This window comes from Tamandua tetradactyla, chromosome 2 (assembly GCF_023851605.1).
Source record: "Tamandua tetradactyla isolate mTamTet1 chromosome 2, mTamTet1.pri, whole genome shotgun sequence".
NCBI lineage: Eukaryota > Metazoa > Chordata > Mammalia > Pilosa > Myrmecophagidae > Tamandua > Tamandua tetradactyla.
The window spans coordinates 57527503-57552077 of record NC_135328.1 but is presented as its reverse complement, the minus strand read 5'-3'; the positions used below and the strand labels follow the sequence as shown (position 1 = coordinate 57552077).

Below are 24575 nucleotides of genomic sequence, written 5' to 3'. Positions count from 1 at the left end.
ATAGCAAAATTCTTATTAAGCTCTTTCATATCGTTCTACATAACCTGTTTCTGGGGTATTAATGTTTTCTCTCTACTACTCTCTTGTCTTTTCATGTTCCCATTTTAAGAGTTTACGAAATTTAAATTTCCTATTGTTTTTTACTATATTATATTACATATTAAAGCAATTAAATTTTAAAGCTTCTTCCTCTTCATTATCAACTGTTTTCTAATGTAGTATTTCAGAACTAAAAGTGTTGTACCCCCAATGGAGTTGAGCCTGAAATTTTAAAAGCCAGTCACAAAAACTAGGGTAAACTATATAAATTGCATCGTCACACTATCTCTTATTCCAGCCTGACCATACACTAGAATCCAAGGTAACACTCAAAACTTTTCACTCCCAAGAAAAGCACTGAGAAGACAGTATGCAATATCTGAAATAGAGAATCATGAAGTAAAAATATAATTACGTTGTTTAGATACATGGAAGTACATCATGCTATGACTAGCTAGAAAAGTGAATGTAGTTGCCCCTGGGGGGGGGGGGCAAGGGGAGGTTAAGAACTTTATCCCTCCAAACTATCTGACTTGGAAATAGAGGTTAGCTTTTCTTTGGTGGTATAACATATACTCAGCATCAAGTAGTAACATTGGCTTTCACAAAGATCGCTTGGCAGTGAAATATATTGCCACTTCAGTAGGATTAGGAAATTCTTCTAGTACATAATAAAGGAACCCAATATAATACAGCTTGTAATGATCACAGTATTTAAAATGTCTCACAAGTAATTGTGGGTTTGCAGCAGATGTGGGATAAGAAAAATAAAAACCCAATTTTTCTTAATTGATACCTTCTAATCGTCTGGGACTCTTCACAAATACAATCCTGACAGAAGTAAAACAGAAACGACTGCCAAGACAGTGCTATTTCAGACATAAGTCCCCTTTAATACTTGCTAGAAAATGGAGTTTAGCATTATTTACAATTATACCAACATTCATGAAGGCTGAATATCACAGGCATAAGGGTGTACTATGAACATAAGAAGTCCTTCCATACTTCCCAAATGGTTTTATATTTTAGCTACAAAGGTTGGTCACCAGAGCCAGACTTTTTTTTTTCAGACTTGTTCTGTACAAGTAGAATTTTTATGTCCATTCAATTAAAGAGTTTCTTACATCTTTCTGGGCCCTTTCACTTCCAGACGGAAGCAAAAACTGTAACCAGGATCTTCATCTCATGCATTCACATGGGATGCCCAATCTTCATATGCTATCCAATTTCTTTAAGATAAAAGGTGCTGAAAGAAAACCAAACACCAAGATTAGTTTTCTATTATAGCAGTGAGTGAAAACTCTTAGAGGTCTAGTTCGACACTTTTTTTTAAAAAACAACTCCAAGTGATAGTGGAACCTCTGCCAGTACAACTGGGTAAAGGAGGCTCGCTGTTTTCCAAGTCCAGTCCAGTGTCATTAGCTATGATTGTTATTCATTCTTACACTACACAAAATCTTTATTCCAGATAGTTCTCCTTAGGGCCATAAAGATTATTTCCAATCCTCCTTCAACTGATGACTCTTTACCTGCTTTCGCCATAGCAAACAAATGGGCACATTCCACCTTTGAAAACACACTTAAAAGGCAGAAGGGGGAGGGAAATAACCCTGAACTAGGCAACTAGAAGAGCTGGACTCATATTTTGATACTCCTACTGATTAGCTTTATATTACTCATATGTTTCAGATCACATCTGAAACAGTACACCTTATTATAATGAGGTCTGAAAAGACAATGCAGATAGAATGTCTAAGAAACTAGAAAATGTTATACATATCTAAAGAAATCCTATTTTATTATCCCATGTAAAAATTTTGGCAGAATATCATCTTTCTTACTCATATTAAATCAACAGAACAATGTGTATGAAATTGAAAACAAAAAATTTGCTACAAGCTGACAAAGTTAACAGTTTATCTTGTTTTTTCTATTGATTCTTAATTGGAAAAATAAAAAAAGGAACAGTAATGCCTACTACTTGATGAAAAAATAAACAAAATGTGGTATATTCATGCAATGGAATATTTTTCAGCCATAAGAAGGGATAAAGTATTGTTACATGCTACAACATGGATGAACTTTGAAAACATTATGTTAGGTGAAAGCCAGATACAAAAGGCCACATATTATATGATTTCATTAATAGGAAATGTCCAGACTAGGCAACTCCAGAGACAAAAAGTAGGTTAACGGTGGCTAGGGTTTTTTGGGGGGGGATTGGGGAGGTACTATCAATAGGTATGGGGTTTCTCTGTGGGGTGATGAAATGTTCTAGATTTGGATAGTAGTAATGGCTGTACAACCTTGTGAATATACTGAAAACCACTGAATTGTTCACTTTTACGGCATGTGAATTATATCTCAATTTTTAAGTGAGGAAAAAAAGAACAGTATTCTCCTTTGAACAATTCTCTGCTCATGTTAATATGCCAAGTCATATCAAATACGAAGTTCATTGAAAGAAGCGAATATTTTACTGGGAATTAGGTCAACTAAGGAAGGTGTAAGATGAAAAAATTAAGAGTAACTGGATGTTTCAAGAAATTGTTCAATGAGCAGGGCCGTCTGGAGTTCTGTTCTTAATGGCTCCCTCTCCTGGGGAAGCAGAGTAATACCATAGAATAACTCAGTTAAAGAGGCACTAAGTGAGCTCTGGCACAGGCCTTCTATGTGCCTCCTACAGGATGACCTTGGTATGGCCTTCAGTTGAACCATCTCTGCCTCTCCATCCAACCTGCCAACAATACATAGCATAGAACAATGAAAAGCATACTAAAGTAATGAGAATGAGGAGACTTCAGGCAAATCATCTTTGAGACTCAAATCAGGAAAAAAAAGAGAACTGATCTATAAAGCTGCTTCCAGCTCTAACATTCAGCGTGCCTGTTAGGCAATGATACCTTGCCTAAGTACCCTCTGAAAAATCGAATTTTCATTTGCAAAAGGGATATAAAAATCTCATGCCCTGCCTCCCTCAACATAGAGCTATTATCAATCCCAAGTAATGGAAGTAATTTTCCATTACTTTCGTTCCATTTATTTCAACTGTAAAATAAAACTATCATTAATCCGATAGACTCATATCCTTTTATTCCTTCAGAAAAAAAAATTTACTTCATTCTCTGTACAACTAAACAGAAAGGAAGAAAAATTTCTCGGAATTCAAAAGTCAACACTGAAGAAAGGGAATCTGGTATGGAACTAAGAGCCCTGGATTCTAAATAAAGAATATTCACTGAATGGCTGAATGACCTTTAATCAGCCACTTCCCTCCTCTGGGACTCAGTCGTTGCCTGCAAAACGACGAAGTTGTTCTAGGAATAACCCTTTTAATTCAAACACTCTTAAAGCTGGGCAAGCCAGGCCGACTACTCAACCAAGGCCCGGCAGCACGTGGACATCGATATCTCCATCCTGGATGACCGGACCCTAAACCTCTCACGCTTCTAACTCCCCTCCGCCCGGGACCCACGCCTTTACTCCCGTCCGCCATACGGCCTAGCTCGGTTACTCAAAGGCTCCCAGCAGCCTTTAGGACCGAGGTCGAATGAGCAGTGTCGGGAGGCTTCTTGATCTCAAGGCCATGTCCTGAGAGCACACTCACTGACTCGCAGCAAAGCCACGTAGATGAGAAAGTTCCGTATGGAAGAGAGAACGTCTTCACGCATTTTCCGTTTCATTTCCTCTGGATCCAGCTTTGGCCCGAGTCCCTCGATCCGGAACATCGCTAACTACCGCCTGAAAGCTGCCGCTCTGGGATCTCCTCGGTGATAGCCTCGCGCCGGAACTCCGCCCAACTCCACTTCCTTTGCCCGCCCCTCATTCCTTCAGGCGGTGACGGGAGGCTGCGAGGGTCAATCCTCATCTTGCCTGAGCCGCTCTGACAAAGGGTGGTCTGAAGGGGGCGCCCTCAACCTAGACTGCGTCTCCCTTGGACCCGGCGCGCGACACAGCAAAGCGCATTTACACCCGGAGGTGGCGCTACACCTAAAGAGCAAGGACGGTGCACGTGGGTAACCACCATAAAAAATTATAGCTGTGACCCACAGCCAAACATTTTACCTTGTTATGTCATTTCACCCCCAGTTTCACCCCTTGAGTTATAATCTTTCTTCCCTACATGAGAAAATTGAAGCACAAAGATCTTAAAAACAATGACAACAGCAAAACTTGTCCAAATATACTTTAAAATACCTCAGGGGAAAAAAAATCATTAGGAGAAAGATGAAAGAATATTAGAAAATCATTGCAAACTGCTTAAGCTGGTGATTAGTACATGACTTTAGCTAATATCTAGTCTTTCTGTTTTGGTTATATTTGAAGTTTTCCATAATAAGTTAAAACAAAAAGACGAAGATGGTGAAATTTGTACAAGATCGTACAACTAGCAAATGGCAGAGCATAATTTTAAACCTACTTAGGTGGGTGGATGCTGCAGACAGTATTTTTAACGTTTTCCATCTTATTGCTGTATTCTTTTTTTATTATTAATTTAAAAAATTAGCTAACAAAACATTTAGAAATCATTCCATTCTACATGTACAATCAGTAATTCTTAATATCGTCACATAGTTGCATATTCATCATTTCTTAGTACATTTGCATCGATTTAGAAAAAGAAATAAAAAGACAACAGAAAAAGAAATAGACAACAGAAAAAGAAATCTTATTGCTGTATTCTTATTTCTGATGTTGATTCTTATAAATTGTAATATTGGTTCAGTAAAACCACAGGTATAAAGCATGTTCAGATCTGTTCAACATTTTACAAGCGGGGAAAAGGAGGCTCAGAGATCTAGTGCGCTGTCTTAACTCACTTTGCTAGTGAGCGGCAGGGTAGGGTCCTAGCATAGATAGTTATAATGGCAAATTGAATTCTCTTTCTCCTGCCCCCTACTGCTCCTGTGTTGGTCTTTAACATTGGTGCCTGTATAACGATGGGCATCCCTGGAATCACAAGGTAGGGGTTTAATACAATCAGTAGATTTCCTGGAATGGAATCATTGAAACAGGGCTAGCAGGATGCTGCCTCAAGTTATGCATGCCAAGTAGCTGCATATTATTCTTAAACATGAACCAAATAACTGAATTGCTAACATAATTCAAAATTGGAATGTTCCTTCTTGGCTGCACATTGTATAGTAATAATGGACTTTGGATACATTAGAATAGTAATTTACTATGGGAGCAACTAATAACTATATGAATTACCACTTTCCTGATTTATAAAATGTGAAACATGGGGGAAAGAAAGGGAACTCATCTGTGTTCAGGCTTTACTAATCTCTTGCAATCTTTTTTGCCCTGGAATAGCAGAGGCAGCTCTGGAACAGGAGGGCCTAACTCCAAAGGATAGTCTCTAGCCGACTCTTCATGAGAAACAGAAACAGAAAGCAGCACTGAAAAACAACAGGGACCGAGGGAGGAACCTGCAATGAAAGACTGGAGACACGGCTTCTAGATTGGGCACTGCCATAGGTAGCCACATGACGAGGGACAAGTCCCTGTTTCATTGCAATAACATTTCTTTCTTTTCTGTACTTTTTTTCTTGTAAAAAAATAACATATATACAAAAAGGCAATACATTTCAAAACACATCGCAACGATTAGTTGTAGAACAGATTTCAGAGTTTTGTGTATGGATTACAATTCCACAATTTTAGGGTTTAATTCTAGCTGCTCCAAGACACTGGAGACTAAAAGCAATATCAATATAATGATTCAGCAATCATACTCATTTGTTAAATCCTATCTTCTCTGTATAACTGAATTATGTTGGCAATTCAGTTATCTGGTTCATGTTTAAGAATGATATACAGAAAGTTTGATCTTTCTCCCAATCTTTAGGATTATTTGGGCTATGCTCATTCTAACTTTTTCATGTTGGAAGGGGCTGTCGACAATATGGGATAGGGGGATGGATCTAGTTGATATTCTGGAGAGGCTGGCCCCTCTGGGTTTCAGGACTTATCTGGCCTAGGTTGTCATTTTCTGGAAAGTAATCATACTGCATGGAACCTTTGTTGAATCTCAGATAAAGCCTTAGGTGTTCTTTAGGGTTGGTAGGAATGGTTTTGGCTGGGGTTTGGAAAACCATGATAGATAGCAATGTTTAACTGAAGCTTGTGTAAGAGTAGCCTCTCAACTATTTGATCTCTTTCAGCCATTGATACCTTATTTTGTTACAATTCTTTTCTCCCTTTTGGTCAGGATGGCATTGTTGATCCCATGGTGCCAGGGCCAGGCTCATCCCTGGGAGTCATATCTCACATTGCCAGAGAGACTTTCATCCCTGGATGTCACAATGAAATTTCTTAACATCAGAAATAAGAATACAATAAAGGGAAGGGATATGATTATATACTCTTGAAAGTCCTTTCCAGTTCTAATAGTCTATGTGTTTTGAGTTCTAATTGTGTCATCTAGGATATTCTGGTCTGGAGTGCATGGATATCAAAATATTATCAGTTGTGGCCAGACATCAAAAGAGCTAATTTGCTCCATGTTAGAAGGAATAGTAACAATAAGTTATAGCTCACCTGTTGTTCTAGTTTGCTAGCTGCTGAAATGGGATTTAGATTAAAGCATGGGTTTTCTAGGGGATATACATCCTTTCAAACCAGCGCACCTGTCTTAATGGTGAGGCAAAATGGATTGGGAAAGAATGAATTTTTATTATATGATACCAGTAACTTAGACCTCTAATGGTGATTAAGTCTAGTTCACATATGAAACTACCAATTTTTTTTCTTTACTTTGCTTTAAGGTGACTTGCTTGGATTCACAGGGAACAAAGAAATGGGAGAAACTAACCTCAAATCATGTTTCTTGGTGAAAAGAATACGGGTTTTTAGCATTTGATTTTTTTTGTTCAATGCCATATTAAAGCAGCACTTGTTTACCTGGTAGGTGATATGGTGGCAAACACTGGTCTTTGAAAGGGCAACTTTAGTTTTGTAACAGTCCTCTTAGAAAAGTTTGGGGCTTGCCTACCTGAATGGAGGCAAGAAAGTGTTGGATAGAAATACAGAGCAGTTGTGTCTTGGGGTAAGGAATTGGTTCTAAATACAGTCTAGAAGGGTGAATTGGGCGTGTCTTGGAAATGACCATCCTGATGAGTCTGTCTTCCCCTTGCATGGCTCCTCAGGATGTAATGGATGAAGTCCATTAAATAAGGTTAGGGTTCTCTCTTTGTCTTTTGAGTGTGTGTGTACTTTTTTTTGGGGGGGGCATTTTTGGCATGTAGGGGGTAGTGTTGTCCAATTACAGTAGATTTAGGTGAGGCAAATTGAGAGAACATGCCTCAGGAAGTCAACCTTGAAATGAATTGTTTCACCTCTAGGACCCTTGTTGTTTTTCTCATCGAGATGATGAGGTTAGGGCTACTCTTTAAGTCATTTACAGCTCTACAATGTTGGAATGCTGTGTTCCTCTTTCCTGTTCTTTCTTCATAACCTTGAACTAAAAGCTAAAAGGAAAGGATTTGCTGTGATTTGACATGAAAGGCAAAAATTAATACACACATAATTTAATATTGATATTTGTATTATTTAGTCTAATCACAGAGAAAATGGTAGCTGATGTCATAGCCTGTCTTGTTTTCCATTTCAATCCCAGGAGGGATTTAGGAGCCATTTCCTTTGCCTAGACTTCCTATACAGTACTGCACATAACCGTTCAATGTGTACAGGCTACCCCTAAGAGAATTAAGTGTAATTCCCATTACTGGAGAGGAATTTGTTTTGCAAGGTTGGAGATTGACAAATGACTCATGGTTGGGGAATAAATCCAACATAAAATCGCAAGAACATTGTGGACTAATTCATAGGGAGCAGTGGATTTGGGGAATTGAATAGTTGAACTGCTGCATTTGACTCACAAGGAAACTGAGGCCCAGAAGGACGCTAGTTAGGCAGAGTGGCTGGGACTAGGGTGGATCTCTGGGTTCCCAGTTCAGAACATTTCCCCCTCATACTTTGCTGCTTTCAATGCTTTAATCATGAATATCCTCACTGAGCATCCCTTCCTGAGAGATTAGGGTTGGGAGAATGAAGTGCTTTTCAACCCCGGTTTGGGAAGTCGGGGGAAGGGGTGGCCGCTATTCATCAGCAGGCTGAAGGGGCGGCCCTTCTTTCCAGGTTTCCGCACCCATCGCCAGTAGTCAGTCGGCGCTGCTTTATCATCCAGCTCCGTGCCTCTCCTTCCTCGTTCCTTCAGGAGATGAACAAGGTCTACAATTCCCCAAATGACCTCAGAGTCCACTCCGGGCCCAATGAATGAAGCAAAGGTCAGGACGAGGACCCTCAGGGAGGGCGTTTACCAGAGGCCCCACCAGCTAATGGAATAAACCACTTCCAGAAGCTACTGCCCAGCAAGAAGCAGCTGCAGGAAAAGGGGCATTTTGAACCTTCAAGGATGAGAAGAATTTTTATAACCTTGTTATTTTCCTTCGGCAACACCCTGCTCTCTGTACTTTTTTATTTTTTTAGGACTAGGTGATTTACAAATGTACGATCTCTCTCCAACTAGACTATAAGCACCTTAAGTACAGGAACATTTTATCTTTCATTCTTTAATTCACCAAACAACTGAGCACAGGTATTTATATAAGGTAAATACTCAGAAAATACCTCCTGAATGAATAAATGAATGAATGAATAAATTTCACATCACTAATCTTTAGAATTCACAAGTAGATAGCTTTGTACATTAGGTTGAAAGAAACTGTCCCTAAAATAAATTTGCCCAGAGTTTTGCATAACATTTTTATATAGTTACCTATTTCTCACTATTTTAATACAACTTATTTTTGTTTGGCCAAATAAAAATAATTAAATAATTTTAATGTATCATAAGTAAAATTAAAGAATGAATTCAAAAATTTATTTTCCTGTGTTTAAAGCAATATACTTATATATGATCCATATTACACTTTGAATAACTTACTTTTTCTGAGAAAGTACGTTTCTTATTTTAAATTTAGAAAATTCAGAATTAAAGAGAAAAAGAAAATGACAATCACCCATGATATTCCACAATCATTTTTAACCTATTGCTGATGATCTTTTCAGCCTTTCTTCTTTTATTCATATACATATATAGATCTGTTTCTCTCTCTGTATATGTTCATATGTGTATATGCTTATATATATGTATGTGTGTATATAGTCACACATTCATTTATGTAATGTGTTTTTTTTACCAAAATGGACCATATAGTCTATGCCATTTTAACTTGCATATTTCATCTAAGTTATATTGACTTTCTTCCTATAGCTTTAAATATTCTTCTAAACATCATTAGTAATGGCTGCATAGTATTCCATTGTATGAAAGTACTATAATTTTTTTTAACTAAACCATTACCTTTGGGGATTTAGATTGCTTCTATTTTTCCTTATAAATAATTTTCCAGGGAACATACTAGTAACACTGTCTTTAAATTTTTCCAGTCATTATAATTATTACCTTAAATTAAGAGATCCCAGTTTTTCCCATTGACTCTTTTTTTATCTGAGGAAAAATCCACTTTCTGGCTAAGAGTGTAGATGTCAGATTTCTGGACTTTTTGGAATTACAAACAGATGAATGGGGGATTTTATATTTAGAAGTGGTTTTCTTCTTTGTGCTAGAAGTCTTTCTTATTTTGCAGCAAGAAAAGAAAAACATAATAATGCAAAATTAGTTTGCACTGACACTAGCTGGAGCACACAACTAATTTCCAGTCATCTCCCTGCAGAGGATGGAGGGTTGATTTTTTCACCCCCATCCCACCCAGAGACATGTGGGTATAGTTTCTGTCCTTTCAATAAAAATGCAGAGCTTGGAGCATAGTAGATGCTATATTAATATTTATGAAATGAACAAAAGAAGGGAAGAAAAGTAAGAAGGAAAGAAGAAAGGGAGGGAAAGCAGAACAAATGTGTCAGTGATTCAGTGACTACAGGTCTACCCCCTATGCTGTTAGTCTTACTCTCACCCCATGTTTTTGTTTTTGTTTTTTTTTCCCCCGCATGGGCAGGCACCGGGAACCAAACCTGGGTCTCCAGCATGGCAGGTGAGAACTCTGCCTGCTGAGCCACTGTGCATGGCCCACCTTCACCCCATGTTAGGAGCTTTTCTTTTCTTTCTTTTTTTTTTGGTATGGGCAGGCTCCCGGAATCGAACCCAGGGCTCCAACATGGCAGGTAAGAGTTCTGCCACTGAGCCACTGTTGCCCATGTTAGGAGCTTTTTGAGAAAGCAGTAAGTGAACTCCTTATTTCCAACCTCCACAAGAACAAAGATGAGGGTACGAGTGTCCATTCTCCATACCCTGCCTCCAAACCTTATTGCATTTTCATGATGCAAGGTTTTGGATCATGCCTGCCTGATCAAAACCAATGAGTAGACAGATACCCACATGGCTATTTTCTCATCTTAGAAAAACACACAGCTTCCTAAAGGTAGGAATACATTTTGTTCTTATATATTGTTTTGGTTTGCTGAAGTTGATGAAATACAATATACCGGAAATGGGCTAGCTTTTACAATAGGGATTTATTAACTTCTAAGTTAACAATTCTGAGGCTGTGAAAATGTTCAAATTAAGGCATCAATGAGAAGATACATGAATTCTGAAGACCAGTTACTGGCGAGCTTGGGCTCTTCTGTCAGATAGCAAAGTACATGGTCATATCTGCTGGTCCTTTTCTCCTGGATTTTGTTGCTTTCAATTTCTGGTTTCAGTGGCTTCTTCTCTGAGCTTCTATGTGATTCTCTCTTTTAGCTTTTGTCTCTCTTAGCTTCTGCTGGGCTTCTCTCTAAACTTTTCTGGGGCCTTTTTCTGCTTTTTATCCTCTTATAAAGGACTCCAGTAAGAGGATTAACACACACCTTCAATTAGGTGGGTCACATCTCAATTCAAATAGCCTAATCAAAAGGTCCCACCCCCGATGAGGCTACACCCACAGGAATGGATTAAAAGAACATGATCTTTTTGGGGATACATAACAGCTTCAAATCATCACACATATCACAGTAGTATTGTTATATATTGTTTGTACTAACTGTGAATAAAGGAATATGCTCATCTTCCTATTACATAGTATTTAGAATTTAGGGTGAATAGAGGCCAGGCCTTAATATGTGAAACCTTATCCTAACCATTTTCTTTCAAATTCTCACATCTGGAATGGCCTGAAAGGCCAGTCAAATGTATTTTTTTTTTTTTGATGCTTGGCCCCCACCTCCAATATCCCTTCTGCTTGAGTATCATCTGATCCCTGTTTAAACATCTCCAGGAACCAGGAGCTTACCACCTTCCTGGGAAGTTCTGTCCATCTGTGGATAGGCAGCTTCTTGTTAGAGGCAATATTTGCCTCTCCACACCATGTACCCCCAGTCTCAGCTATGTCCCTCTGCAGTATCAAAAGCAAGTCTGACGATTGTATAACTACATAGCTTTAACAATGTGACTGTATGATTGTGAAAACCTTGTGTCTGATGCTCCTTTTATCTTTATGGAAAGATGAGTTTAAAAAAAATGAGGGTAAAAATAAATAATAGGGGGAGATAAAGTAAAAATTAGGTGGGTCAGTGAGAGGGAGGGGTAAGGGGCTATGGCATGTATGAGTTCTTTTTTTTTTCTTTTTATTTCTTTTTCTGGAGTGATGCAAATGTTCTAAAAATGATCATGATTAATAGATATCACCTTGTTACTTAAGATGTAATGGAGAGGCCAGAGGGAACTGCCTGAAAATGTAGAGCTGTGTTCCAGTAGTCATGTTTCTTGAAGATGATTGTATAATGATATAGCTTTCACAATGTGACTGTGTGATTGTGAAAACCTTGTGTCTGATGCTCCTTTTATCTACCTTATTGACAGATAAGTAAAACATACAGAATAAAAATAAATAATAAGGGGAACAAATGTTAAAATAAATTTAGTAGATTGAAATGCTGGTGATCAATGAAAGGGAGCGGTAAGGGGTATGGTATATATGAATTTTTTTCTGTTTTCTTTTTATTTCTTTTTCTGAATTGATGCAAATGTTCTAAAAAATGATCATGATGATGAATATACAACTATGTGATGATATTGTGAATTACTGATTATATATGTAGATTGGAATGATCATATGTTAAGAATGTTGGGTTTATTTGTTGTTATATTTTTTAAAAATTAAAAAACTAATTTAAAAAACTATATATTCCTTTTACCCTCCAATGTTCTGGAGCAGCTAGAAGGAAAAATCTGAGAGGATGGTATGGTAGCCCATGACAAACTCTAGGATCTGTCCTGGAACTACTTGTTGAAGAGTGCTTTGAGAACTACTGCTTTTTTCTTTCTTTGCTTTGTGTATATGTTATCTCATACAATAAAAAAGTTTCAAAAAAAATGATCATAATGAAGAATTCACGGCTATGTGATAACGTTGTGAGCCACTGATTGTGGATTATGGTTGGACTGTGCATGTATGGATATTTCTCAGGAAAAATCTGTTTTTTAAAAAGCAAGTCTGAGTACTCTTTTTTTTTTTTTAATTAACGGAAAAAAAGAAATTAACCCAACATTTAGAGATCATACCATTCTACACATGCAATCATTAATTCTTAACATCATCACATAGATGCATGATCATCATTTCTTAGTACATTTGCATTGGTTTAGAAGAACTAGCAACATAACCGAAAAAGATATAGAATGTTAATATAGAGAAAAAAATAAAAGTAATAATAGTAAAATCAAAACAAAACAAAACAAAACAAAACAAAAACCTATAGCTCAGATGCAGCTTCATTCAGTGTTTTAACATGATTACTTTACAATTAGGTATTATTGTGCTGTCCATTTTTGAGTTTTTGTATCTAGTCCTGTTGCACAGTCTGTATCCCTTCAGCTTCAATTACCCATTGTCTTACCCTGTTTCTAACTCCTGCTGAACTCTGTTACCAATGACATATTTCAAGTTTATTCTCGAATGACCGTTCACATCAGTGGGACCATACAGTATTTGTCCTTTAGTTTTTGGCTGGATTCACTCATCATAATATTCTCTAGGTCCATCCATGTTATTACATGGTTCATAAGTTTATCTTGTCTTAAAGCTGCATAATATTCCATCGTATGTATATACCACAGTTTGTTTAGCCACTCTTCTGTTGATGGAGATTTTGGCTGTTTCCATCTCTTTGCAATTGTAAATAATGCTGCTATAAACATTGGTGTGCAAATGTCCGTTTGTGTCTTTGCCCTTAAGTCCTTTGAGTAGATACCTAGCAATGGTATTGCTGGGTCGTATGGCAATTCTATATTCAGCTTTTTGAGGAACCGCCAAACTGCCTTCCACAGTGGTTGCACCCTTTGACATTCCCACCAACAGTGGATAAGTGTGCCTCTTTCTCCGCATCCTCTCCAGCACTTGTCATTTTCTGTTTTGTTGATAATGGCCATTCTGGTGGGTGTGAGATGATATCTCATTGTGGTTTTGATTTGCATTTCTCTAATGGCCAGGGACATTGAGCATCTCTTCATGTGCCTCTTGGCCATCCGTATTTCCTCTTCTGAGAGGTGTCTGTTCAAGTCTTTTTCCCATTTTGTAATTGGGTTGGCTGTCTTTTTGTTGTTGAGATGAACAATCTCTTTATAAATTCTGGATACTAGACCTTTATCTGATATATCATTTCCAAATATTGTCTCCCATTGTGAAGGCTGTCTTTCTACTTTCTTGATGAAGTTCTTTGATGCACAAAAGTGTTTAATTTTGAGGAGTTCCCATTTATTTATTTCCTTCTTCAGTGCTCTTGCTTTAGGTTTAAGGTCCATAAAACCGCCTCCAGTTGTAAGATCCATAAGATATCTCCCAACATTTTCCTCTAACTGTTTTATGGTCTTAGACCTAATGTTTAGATCTTTGATCCATTTCGAGTTAACTTTTGTATAGGGTGTGAGAGATGGGTCTTCTTTCATTCTTTTGCATATGGATATCCAGTTCTCTAGGCACCATTTGTTGAAGAGACTGCTCTGTCCCAGGTGAGTTGGCTTGACTGCCTTATCAAAGATCAAATGTCCATAGATGAGAGGGTCTATATCTGAGCACTCTATTCGATTCCATTGGTCGATATATCTATCTTTATGCCAATACCATGCTGTTTTGACCACTGTGGCTTCATAATATGCCTTAAAGTCAGGCAGCGCGAGACCTCCAGCTTCGTTTTTTTCCCTCAAGATGTTTTTAGCAATTCGGGGCACCCTGCCCTTCCAGATAAATTTGCTTATTGGTTTTTCTTTTTCTGAAAAATAAGTTGTTGGGATTTTGATTGGCATTGCATTGAATCTGTAAATCAATTTAGGTAGGATTGACATCTTAACTATATTTAGTCTTCCAATCCATGAACACGGTATGCCCTTCCATCTATTTAGGTCTTCTGTGATTTCTTTTAGCAGTTTTTTGTAGTTTTCTTTATATAGGTTTTTTGTCTCTTTAGTTAAATTTATTCCTAGGTATTTTATTCTTTTAGTTGCAATTGTAAATGGGATTCGTTTCTTGATTTCCCCCTCAGCTTGTTCATTACTAGTGTATAGAAATGCTACAGATTTTTGAATGTTGATCTTGTAACCTGCTACTTTGCTGTACTCATTTATTAGCTCTAGTAGTTTTGTTGTGGATTTTTCCGGGTTTTCGACGTATAGTATCATATCGTCTGCAAACAGTGATAGTTTTACTTCTTCCTTTCCAATTTTGATGCCTTGTATTTCTTTTTCTTGTCTAATTGCTCTGGCTAGAACCTCCAACACAATGTTGAATAATAGTGGTGATAGTGGACATCCTTGTCTTGTTCCTGATCTTAGGGGGAAAGTTTTCAATTTTTCCCCATTGAGGATGATATTAGCTGTGGGTTTTTCATATATTCCCTCTATCATTTTAAGGAAGTTCCCTTGTATTCCTATCTTTTGAAGTGTTTTCAACAGGAAAGGATGTTGAATCTTGTCGAATGCCTTCTCTGCATCAATTGAGATGATCATGTGATTTTTCTGCTTTGATTTGTTGATATGGTGTATTACATTAATTGATTTTCTTATGTTGAACCATCCTTGCATACCTGGGATGAATCCTACTTGGTCATGATGTATAATTCTTTTAATGTGTTGTTGGATACGATTTGCTAGAATTTTATTGAGGATTTTTGCATCTGTATTCATTAGAGAGATTGGTCTGTAGTTTTCTTTTTTTGTAATATCTTTGCCTGGTTTTGGTATGAGGGTGATGTTGGCTTCATAGAATGAATTAGGTAGTTTTCCCCCCACTTCGATTTTTTTGAAGAGTTTGAAGAGAATTGGTACTAATTCTTTCTGGAACGTTTGGTAGAATTCACATGTGAAGCCATCTGGTCCTGGACTTTTCTTTTTAGGAAGCTTTTGAATGACTAATTCAATTTCTTTACTTGTGATTGGTTTGTTGAGGTCATCTATGTCTTCTTGAGTCAAAGTTGGTTGTTCATGTCTTTCCAGGAACCCGTCCATTTCCTCTAAATTGTTGTATTTATTAGCGTAAAGTTGTTCATAGTATCCTGTTATTACCTCCTTTATTTCTGTGAGGTCAGTAGTTATGTCTCCTCTTCCATTTCTGATCTTATTTATTTGCATCCTCTCTCTTCTTCTTTTTGTTAATCTTGCTAAGGGCCCATCAATCTTATTGATTTTCTTATAGAACCAACTTCTGGCCTTATTGATTTTCTCTATTGTTTTCATGTTTTCAATTTCATTTATTTGTGCTCTAATCTTTGTTATTTCTTTCCTTTTGCTTGCTTTGGGGTTAGCTTGCTGTTCTTTCTCCAGTTCTTCCAAATGGATAGTTAATTCCTGAATTTTTGCCTTTTCTTCTTTTCTGATATAGGCATTTAGAGCAATAAATTTCCCTCTTAGCACTGCCTTTGCTGCGTCCCATAAGTTTTGATATGTTGTGTTTTCATTTTCATTCGCCTCGAGGTATTTGCTAATTTCTCTTGCAATTTCTTCTTTGACCCAGTCGTTGTTTAGGAGTGTGTGGTTGAGCCTCCACGTATTTGTGAATTTTCTGGCACTCTGCCTATTATTGATTTCCAACATCATTCCTTTATGGTCCGAGAAAGTGTTGTGTAAGATTTCAATCTTTTTAAATTTGTTAAGACTTGCTTTGTGACCCAGCATATGGTCTATCTTTGAGAATAATCCATGAGCACTTGAGAAAAAGGTGTATCCTGCTGTTGTGGGATGTAATGTCCTATAAATGTCTATTAAGTCTAGTTCATTTATAGTAATATTCAGATTCTCTATTTCTTTGTTGATCCTCTGTCTAGATGTTCTGTCCCTTGATGAGAGTGGTGAGTTGAAGTCTCCAACTATTATGGTATATGAGTCTATTTCCCTTTTCAGTGTTTGCAGTATATTCCTCACGTATTTTGGGGCATTCTGATTCGGTGCGTAAATATTTATGATTGTTATGTCTTCTTGTTTAATTGTTCCTTTTATTAGAATATAGTGTCCTTCTTTGTCTCTTTTAACTGTTTTACATTTGAAGTCTAATTTGTTGGATATTAGTATAGCCACTCCTGCTCTTTTCTGGTTGTTATTTGCATGAAATATCTTTTCCCAACCTTTCACTTTCAACCTATGTTTATCTTTGGGTCTAAGATGTGTTTCCTGTAGACAGCATATAGAAGGATCCTGTTTTTTAATCCATTCTGCCAATCTATGTCTTTTGATTGGGGAATTCAGTCCATTGACATTTAGTGTTATTACTGTTTGGATAATATTTTCCTCTAACATTTTGCCTTTTGTATTATATATATCATATCTGATTTTCCTTCTTTCTACACTCTTTTCCATATCTCTCTCTTCTGTCTTTTTGTATCTGACTCTAGTGCTCCCTTTAGTATTTCTTGCAGAGCTGGTCTCTTGGTCACAAATTCTTTCAGTGACTTTTTGTCTGAGAATGTTTTAATTTCTCCCTCATTTTTGAAGGATAATTTTGCTGGATATAGGAGTCTTGGTTGGCAGTTTTTCTCTTTTAGTATTTTGAATATATTATCCCGCTGTCTTCTAGCTTCCATGGTTTCTGCTGAGAAATCTACACAAAGTCTTATTGGGTTTCCCTTGTATGTAATGGATTGTTTTTCTCTTGCTGCTTTCAAGATCTTCTCTTTCTCTTTGACCTCTGACATTCTAACTAGTAAGTGTCTTGGAGAACGCCTATTTGGGTCTAATCTCTTTGGGGTGCGCTGCACTTCTTGGATCTGTAATTTTAGGTCTTTCATAAGAGTTGGGAAATTTTCAGTGATAATTTCTTCCATTAGTTTTTCTCCTCCTTTTCCCTTCTCTTCTCCTTCTGGGACACCCACAACACGTATATTTGTGCGGTTCATATTGTCCTTGAGTTCCCTGATACCCTGTTCAAATTTTTCCATTCTTTTCCCTATAGTTTCTGTTTCTTTTTGGAATTCAGATGTTCCATCCTCCAAATCACTAATTCTATCTTCTGTCTCTTTAAATCTATCATTGTAGCTATCCATTATTTTTTCTATGTTTGCTACTTTATCCTTCACTTCCATAAGTTCTGCGATTTGTTTTTTCAGTTTTTCTATTTCTTCTTTATGTTCAGCCCATGTCCTCTTCATGTCCTCCCTCAATTTATCGATTTCATTTTTGAAGAGGTTTTCCATTTCTGTTCGTATATTCAGCATTAGTTGTCTCAGCTCTTGTGTCTCATTTGAGCTATTGGTTTGTTCCTTTGACTGAGCCATATTCTCAATCTTTTGAGCGTGGACAGTTATCTTCTGCTGCTGGCGTCTGGGCATTTATTCAGATTTCTCTTGGTGTTGGACCCAGCAAGGTTGTAATATTTTTCTGTGAAATCTCTGGGTTCTGTTTTTCTTATCCTGCCCAGTAGGTGGCGCTCGTGGCACACGTTTGTCTGCGGGTCCCACCAGTAAAAGGTGCTGTGGGACCTTAAACTTTGGAAAACTCTCGCCGTCCTGGGGGTTCGCTAGCCGAAGCGGCTTGAGCCGGCCGGGGTCCGAACGCAGGGAGGGTTGCTGGTCGCCGCAGCCAGGGAAAGAGCCCGTCCGAATTTCCTAGTCGGCCCTGGGCAACAAGCGTGGCGGGAGGGCGCCAGCAGCAGCGGCCCGCCCGAGAGAGTGCACGTTCCCCGGGAGTCACGGGTTTGGAAGGGGCCTCCCCCACCCGTCACCGTTCTCCGCGGCCTGGGGGTTTCCGATCCAATTCTCTCAGTTGGTCCGGGGGCTGCGCGTGGTGTGGGCGCCAGCCGCGGCGGTTTCAGGGGACCGCCTCTCCAATTCTCCCAGCCGGCCCGGGAAGGGGGAAGGGAGTAACTCCGGCCGCTTGCCACCCCGCCCGGTAAGGCCCGCGCGCCTCGGCGATCTCACCCGAGCTGCTTCTCTCAGCCAGCCAGCCGTTCCAGGATGGGGTACGCTGTCTTTTTTATCTCTGTTGTGGCTTTGGGCGCTTTCTGTATCGTTTCTACTCCCCTAGTAGGTGTCCTGGAGAAGAAACTAAGATCCGCGCGTCTTACTAAGCCGCCATCTTCCAGGAAGTCCTCCTGAGTACTCTTTCTCATGAATGTTTAAAGGCAAGTTGGATCTTCCTTGATGCTTCTTTTCTCGAGGCTAAAAATAATTTTTGCAAAATTTTCTTAAACTCTCCCAGTTTTCCTTTACCCACCACCTTAACTTTTCTAGTTAGCAAGGAAGAATTGCTATGAATTCTGAACTATCTGGGCCTACACTTCCCACTCAAATGCACACACACACACACACACACACACACACTCACACACACACACACACACACACACACACACACACACCAAACCAGTGGTTAGGCATTTCAGGTCCCTGGTAAGGGCTTCTGAGACTCAAAACCAGAAACTCATTTTTCCGTACTCAGAGATTGTCCCTGGACAAGAAATGTGTACCTGAGTCATCCCTCTCTTCCCTTAGTTCTGTCACATGCAGAGGGAGTTGCCTGGCCACCCAGTTTGGTTCTGGGCTTCTGCACTGTGAAATGAAGGCCAGCCTTAGAAAGTATTTAGGAGAGGTAGTGTGGTTGCAGTAGGAAAAGCCTGGGCTTTGGAGGCATGATTAGGGTTAAATTCTAGCTCCACCATGCATTGCTTTGAGACTTTGTGCCAGATGCCTAACTTTTCTGAGCTTCTGCTTCTTCATGTGTATCAGACCCCATCCATCCTCTGAAACTGCCTCTACTGAGGGATGTTATTATTGCCAAATCCATGGGACCCACACGGGCCTTGACCCCTCTGCCGTATTTCACACTATTGACCACACACCCCTTTCAGGAAAGCTTTTTAGCTTCAGGGGAACCACATTCTTACGATTTTCCTCCCACCTTGCTGGATGTTCTACAGTCACCTTCCACACCTCTTTCCTGGATCTTCACTTAAATGGAAGCGTTCTTTAAGGTTCTGCCCTGGACTCCCTTCTCTTCTACACTCACAGGATATATAATCTGGCTTCAATTGTTTTCTTAGACTAATGATTCACAGCTTATATGTCCAGCTCCTATTGCTCTTTAGAACCACAATCCTATGTATCCGTCCAACCTCTTGACTTCATTGTCTACTTGGATGTCCCAAGGGCACCTCACACTACCTGTTGAAGTGGAACCCATCATCTCCCCCTCCTAATTAGCCTCGCCTCCCATGTTCCATATCCTAATATGGTTTGGCACCAGCAGCCATTCCTTCCAGTCGCTAAAGCCAAAAATCTGGGAACCAACTTTGATTCCTTCCTCTCCCGCACACCTACATCTAATTAACCATCCATTTCTGTTAATCTGCCTCCTTAATATCTTTAAAATGCGTCATTTTCTATCTCCACCACCACTACTTAAGGTCAGGCTTTCCTCCAGCTGGTCTTTTTTCTTCTGTCTTATCCTGCTAGTGCATCTTCTACTCTGCAGCTGAGCATGATTTCCAAAATATTATTTTTGTAACCTGTTTAAAATTTTTAACTATTTTCCTTTGCCCTTAGGAAAAAGTACAAACTCTTTGGACCGCTTACAAGGCATTTTATTGACCTGGTGCCCATCTTCCTCACTGACCTCCTCCCTTTCCTCTCCTCTCCTCCCACCTATGTCTCTTCTTCACCCTCCCTCTAGCCCTGTCTTCTTGTCCCTCCCAATCTCCCATCTCCATCCCCACATACTGAACTACTGGCAGTTTCATGAAGTCGTGAAACTCTTAGTTCTGGGTCTTTGCACATGTTTTTCTTTGTGATTAAAATCCCCTTCCCTTCCCCTTTACCTGATTACTACTAATGTCATTCAGCAATCATTTTCGACGTCACTGCCTTCAAAAAGTCTCCACTAGTTTAGTTATTATAATGTACCATTGTTGTTTCCTTAGCTGTGACAAATGTACCATGGTAATTTAAGATGTTAGCAAGGAAACTATGTGAGGGTCATATGGGAATTTTAAGAACTATATTTGCCACTTTTCTCTAAATGTTAAGCTATTCTTAAAACATTTTTTAAGGCCTTCATTCACCTTCCTGTGCTAATTAGCTGCTGCTTCTGTGTTTCTAAAAGCCTGTGCCTACTGTCAAAGCACTTAGCACAATATCTTGCCATTGCCTATGTGCTTGTTTCCTCTACTAAAAAGAGGGTAGAAATCATATCTTATTCATTTTCTTTTACTCCTGACACTAGCAAATACCTCGGAAACAGGAGATGCTTGGAAAGCAACGCTGAATATATGAACACTGTGCGCATCCTTATACATTGTTTGTGTTTCCAAGAGCACCACGTGACACTCATTCCTCTGAAGCTAAAGAGCCCTGGGCTGACTAAGTGGGGTTAGTTCACACCAGGTAAACCTGGCAGGCTGCTGGCACATTCCAAGAGGGTGTGGACTTGTGCCCAGGGCCATGACAGCCAACTAGGACAAGGAGCAAAAGAACTGGTAGAAGAATGACACCACAGGGAGATGCACCCCCAGTTCAGCAATTCTAGTCCCAGTTCTTTCATTAATGAGCTGTGAGACCTTGGCCAAGTGTCTTCCTATTTGTAGACTTCAGTGTCCATGTTTGTAAAATGAGGGCTTGGATTGGCTGATCTCTAAAGTCCCTTCCAGGATCTGTGGTGTGTGCATCTGTGATCAACTTGAAGACTGGACACAAGTTGGAGGAAGCAGGTAAGTGTGGATTAGCAGCATGTGGCAACAGAGCTTTGGTTCTAGGTCGGCCGAAGTCTTCGGCAAAAAGAAGCCAAGCTAGGGCAGAGATTTACACAAGTTTTCCTAGAAGTTGAGAGCATTGTGGTGCAATAGTTCACTTCTAAAAGATGGAGGGGGGAGGTGGTAATTTCCACTAAATAATAAAACTATCACATTTGGGGAAAGTTTTTATCTTTATCGGGTAATGGTTTTGATTATTTGCTTTGCACTGAAATTATCCAAACTTTAACTGTTGGAGATGATGCAAAGAGTACCATCTGCAGCTTGGCTGGGGAAGATGTTACAGCAAGACACTGCTGTTAATGGAAATGCCAAGTGGGTGAATTAAGACTATTTGGAGTTTATGTATGAGGCTATGAATGATCAAGTTTTGGGAACTCAGTATCACCTTGGCCCAAGTGAAAAAAATCCAGAGTTTACTTTGGAATTTTCTTGTCTTTAATAGATAGTAGTGATATTGATAATTGTGATTTCGATTTCCTTGGGAAGCCCAAGCAAAAATATGCATTGGCCTAATTGAATAAACACATCATAACCAACCTTACTAGTGAAGAGGATCAAGTGTCTGGTAGAGAACTTAGGGTAAGCAGAGAAGGAAATAACATTTTTATTTTTTTAAATCCTAGGAGAATTCTTTTTGTTCACTGTTCACTGGCATTGGAATTTCTAGAAGTGGGTAGAAACTCCCACTTTTGTTTCTGAAAGAACTGGAAATATGTGGGCACAATGCGTGTTTAGGAACATGGGTTCCTGGCTTAGGGAGGCTCCTTTCAAATTTGATCCTTCCTCTGTGTTGACCAAGAGTTTCTTCCCCTTCTTAGAAAAATTCTTACGCAATGATTTACCTGGGTTCAGAGAAGGCAGAGTCTCTTAACCTCTTCAAGGTTTTGGATTTGACTGCTAGTGGATAGGGCATCAGCCAAATGTTGGTGTGGAGATATGTCATCTGTGGATCCCAGCAATGAAGTGGGCCAGGAGTAAAGAGAAGACCATCCTAGGAGATGACTGAAGCAGCCAGATCCAGGGAGAGTTAAGAAAAATGGGCAAAGCTTTAGGCTCTGAGGAAGAACAGCCAAAACAAATATAATAATAGTTTGTCATTTGGCACATTTAATCTGTGCCAAACATGGTTCTAATTCATTTAATATAATTCTCACACCCATCCTCCAAAGCAGGTGCTATCATTTCCATTTTATAAATAGAAAACAGGTACAGACAGGTTAAGTAATCCATTTAGAGACGCTCATGTGATAAAGTGTAGAACCAGGATACACGGTTCAGCTGCAGAGACTTTGCTATTAAACACTGTGCCCCGTGCATGCATGGCCTTTCAACCACACAAGCCTCTTATTCTCTGTCTCCAGCACCCAGCTGGGGGCTGGGCAGGCAGTGGGCTTTGTTGAGTGTTCCTGCGCTGAATAGAACTAAGTCTGACCAGAGGCCCAGCTTATTCAATTTCTGTCCAAAACTGGTGCCTAGTATCTGTGGGAGGCTCTATTTGAGTCAGCACGATACTTAGGAGAAGCAGAATGCTAGCCAGTCCCTAGAGGCTGGTGCAGAAGTACAGTCCAGCCAGCCAACGGGGGATAATGGGCAGGATTCCTCACTGCACAACAACAGGGAAGAAAACTAGGGGCACTCAGGAACCCAGAACCTAGGGAGGTGAGGAAGCATCCTGGCTGCTCCATAATGTATACTAACTCATTCTACTCCAGCCCCTATACTTGGCATTGTCCATTGTAAGCATAGAGTCAAACCAGGCATATTATGTGCCCTCGAGGAGCCCCAGGCTTGCAGGAAGAAGGACTGCCTATCTCATAGGACCTCAGAAATTGCCTTAGCACTTCTGCCCTGGCAATTTTAAATCCTACTGTCACTCTGGGTGGGATTTTAAATACTGTGCCCACTCTTCACTAACTGAATTCATAAGAGGGGCTGAATAACCTTCAGACCCCTGAAAGAACTTTCTAGAGCCAGTAGCTAAGGTGGAGGCAAGGGTAGGAAGGGAGAACCCTCAAAAAGATTCTGCAATTAAAATGGCTAGAGAGATTGTTGGGTAGGAGAAGAAGGAAGGAAAAAGAAACCTGCTTTTATATTCATAAAACACAAAGGCCTATTTGTCTTAGCAGGGATAGGAGAACATTTACACTCTTGTTAGCCATGGAATCTGCTTTTGGTCAGGTTTCTCAAGTGAAGAAGAAATCTTGGTAGGTTAGGCACTGATTTGGTGATGGAGGTAATGTTGGTTTGCCAGAATGGTCCTGATTTGTGCCTGTTGTACTAGTAGCATTTCACTCTCAGAAGCATCCTGGTTTGGATGATAAGTTTTACAGCTACCCTGCCCATGGGTAAAACCCACCTGCATTTTTCTGGAAGAAGGTGGGTTCTGAATTTTAAGGGCAAAGATGTTGGAGTATAAGCACCTCTTGCCAGATGGCCTTTTCCTCTGTTGCCACCACATCTGAATAGGAACAAAACACTCTGCTTTTCCAGCTTAGGCTGGTTGGAAAACTATCAAAATGAAATTTACTTATAATTTCATAGAAAGCAAAAAGGAAATGGAGAAATACTGTAAAAACAAAAAAAAGATACAGGTTACAAATTCATTAAGTTCATGTCATGGATTAACTTGACTGGCTCGATTTAAAAAGTACCAGATGTTGGATCTTTTACCGTCCTCCGTTAGAGTTCCAGGACGCACCTCCTGAGAGAGGAGTCCTAGAATTGAGGGGGTCCTAGGCCCCTCACTTGCCCTGCTGGACTGTGGGACCCCGAGGGGTTAATCCTTGAGGTGACCTGGTGACCTTCTCTCTTGAGTCCTGGGGAAGGGGAGAAGTGTTATTTTCACGCATGGTGCCCCCGCTGGAGATTAGCTTTATGTATAGGAACAGTGAATGTCGCAATTGGAAACCTGGAAAAGAATCAGGAAGACTCACTGAAATTGGTGTTTTAAGAAGTTTGTTTGAGCAATGCCTCCTCATTAGCAGCAATCAGTTCAGTTTATATGACCTTATTCAAAGATGTAAGAAAACAAGGAGCTGAAGAAAGAGCCCTTCCTCTGTCTCTCCCTCTTTCACCAGTACAACTATGCGTGTCTGTGTTGTGCTGCTATTGCCAAATCCATGAAAGGAGGTCTGGGTTTGTATGCGGCTGTAGTCGTCTATTTGTTAGAGAAGCACTTCTGGACTGTTTGAACCATTTCACCACCTCTTTCCTTTGGATGCAGATGGGAATTAGGAGGGTTATTAATAGATAATTATTGAGCATTAGGCCTGTTATAGACAAAGAAGAGAATTACAGAGT

At 39.5% G+C, this 24575-nt stretch overlaps 1 protein-coding gene across 1 annotated transcript; it reads right to left on the bottom strand.

Annotated features, from left to right (window-relative positions):
* Window positions 1-906: 906 nt before the first annotated feature.
* TOMM5 (translocase of outer mitochondrial membrane 5) lies at window positions 907-3847 on the bottom strand. Its single transcript, XM_077147662.1, has 2 exons — window positions 3647-3847; window positions 907-1285 (listed from the first exon to the last, which is right to left on the bottom strand). The coding sequence occupies exons 1-2, from the start codon at window positions 3765-3767 to the stop codon at window positions 1251-1253; spliced, it is 156 nt and encodes a 51-aa protein (XP_077003777.1). The 5' UTR covers window positions 3768-3847; the 3' UTR covers window positions 907-1250.
* Between the last annotated feature and the right edge of the window lie 20728 nt (window positions 3848-24575).

Coding starts and splice junctions, on each gene's coding strand:
- TOMM5 (XM_077147662.1), bottom strand. CDS start 3,767: ATGTTCCGGATCGAGGGACTCGGGCCAAAGCTGGATCCAGAGGAAATG. Junction 1,286..3,646: donor CGTGGCTTTGCTGCGAGTCA/GTGAGTGTGCTC, acceptor GTTTTCTTTCAG/CACCTTTTATCTTAAAGAAA.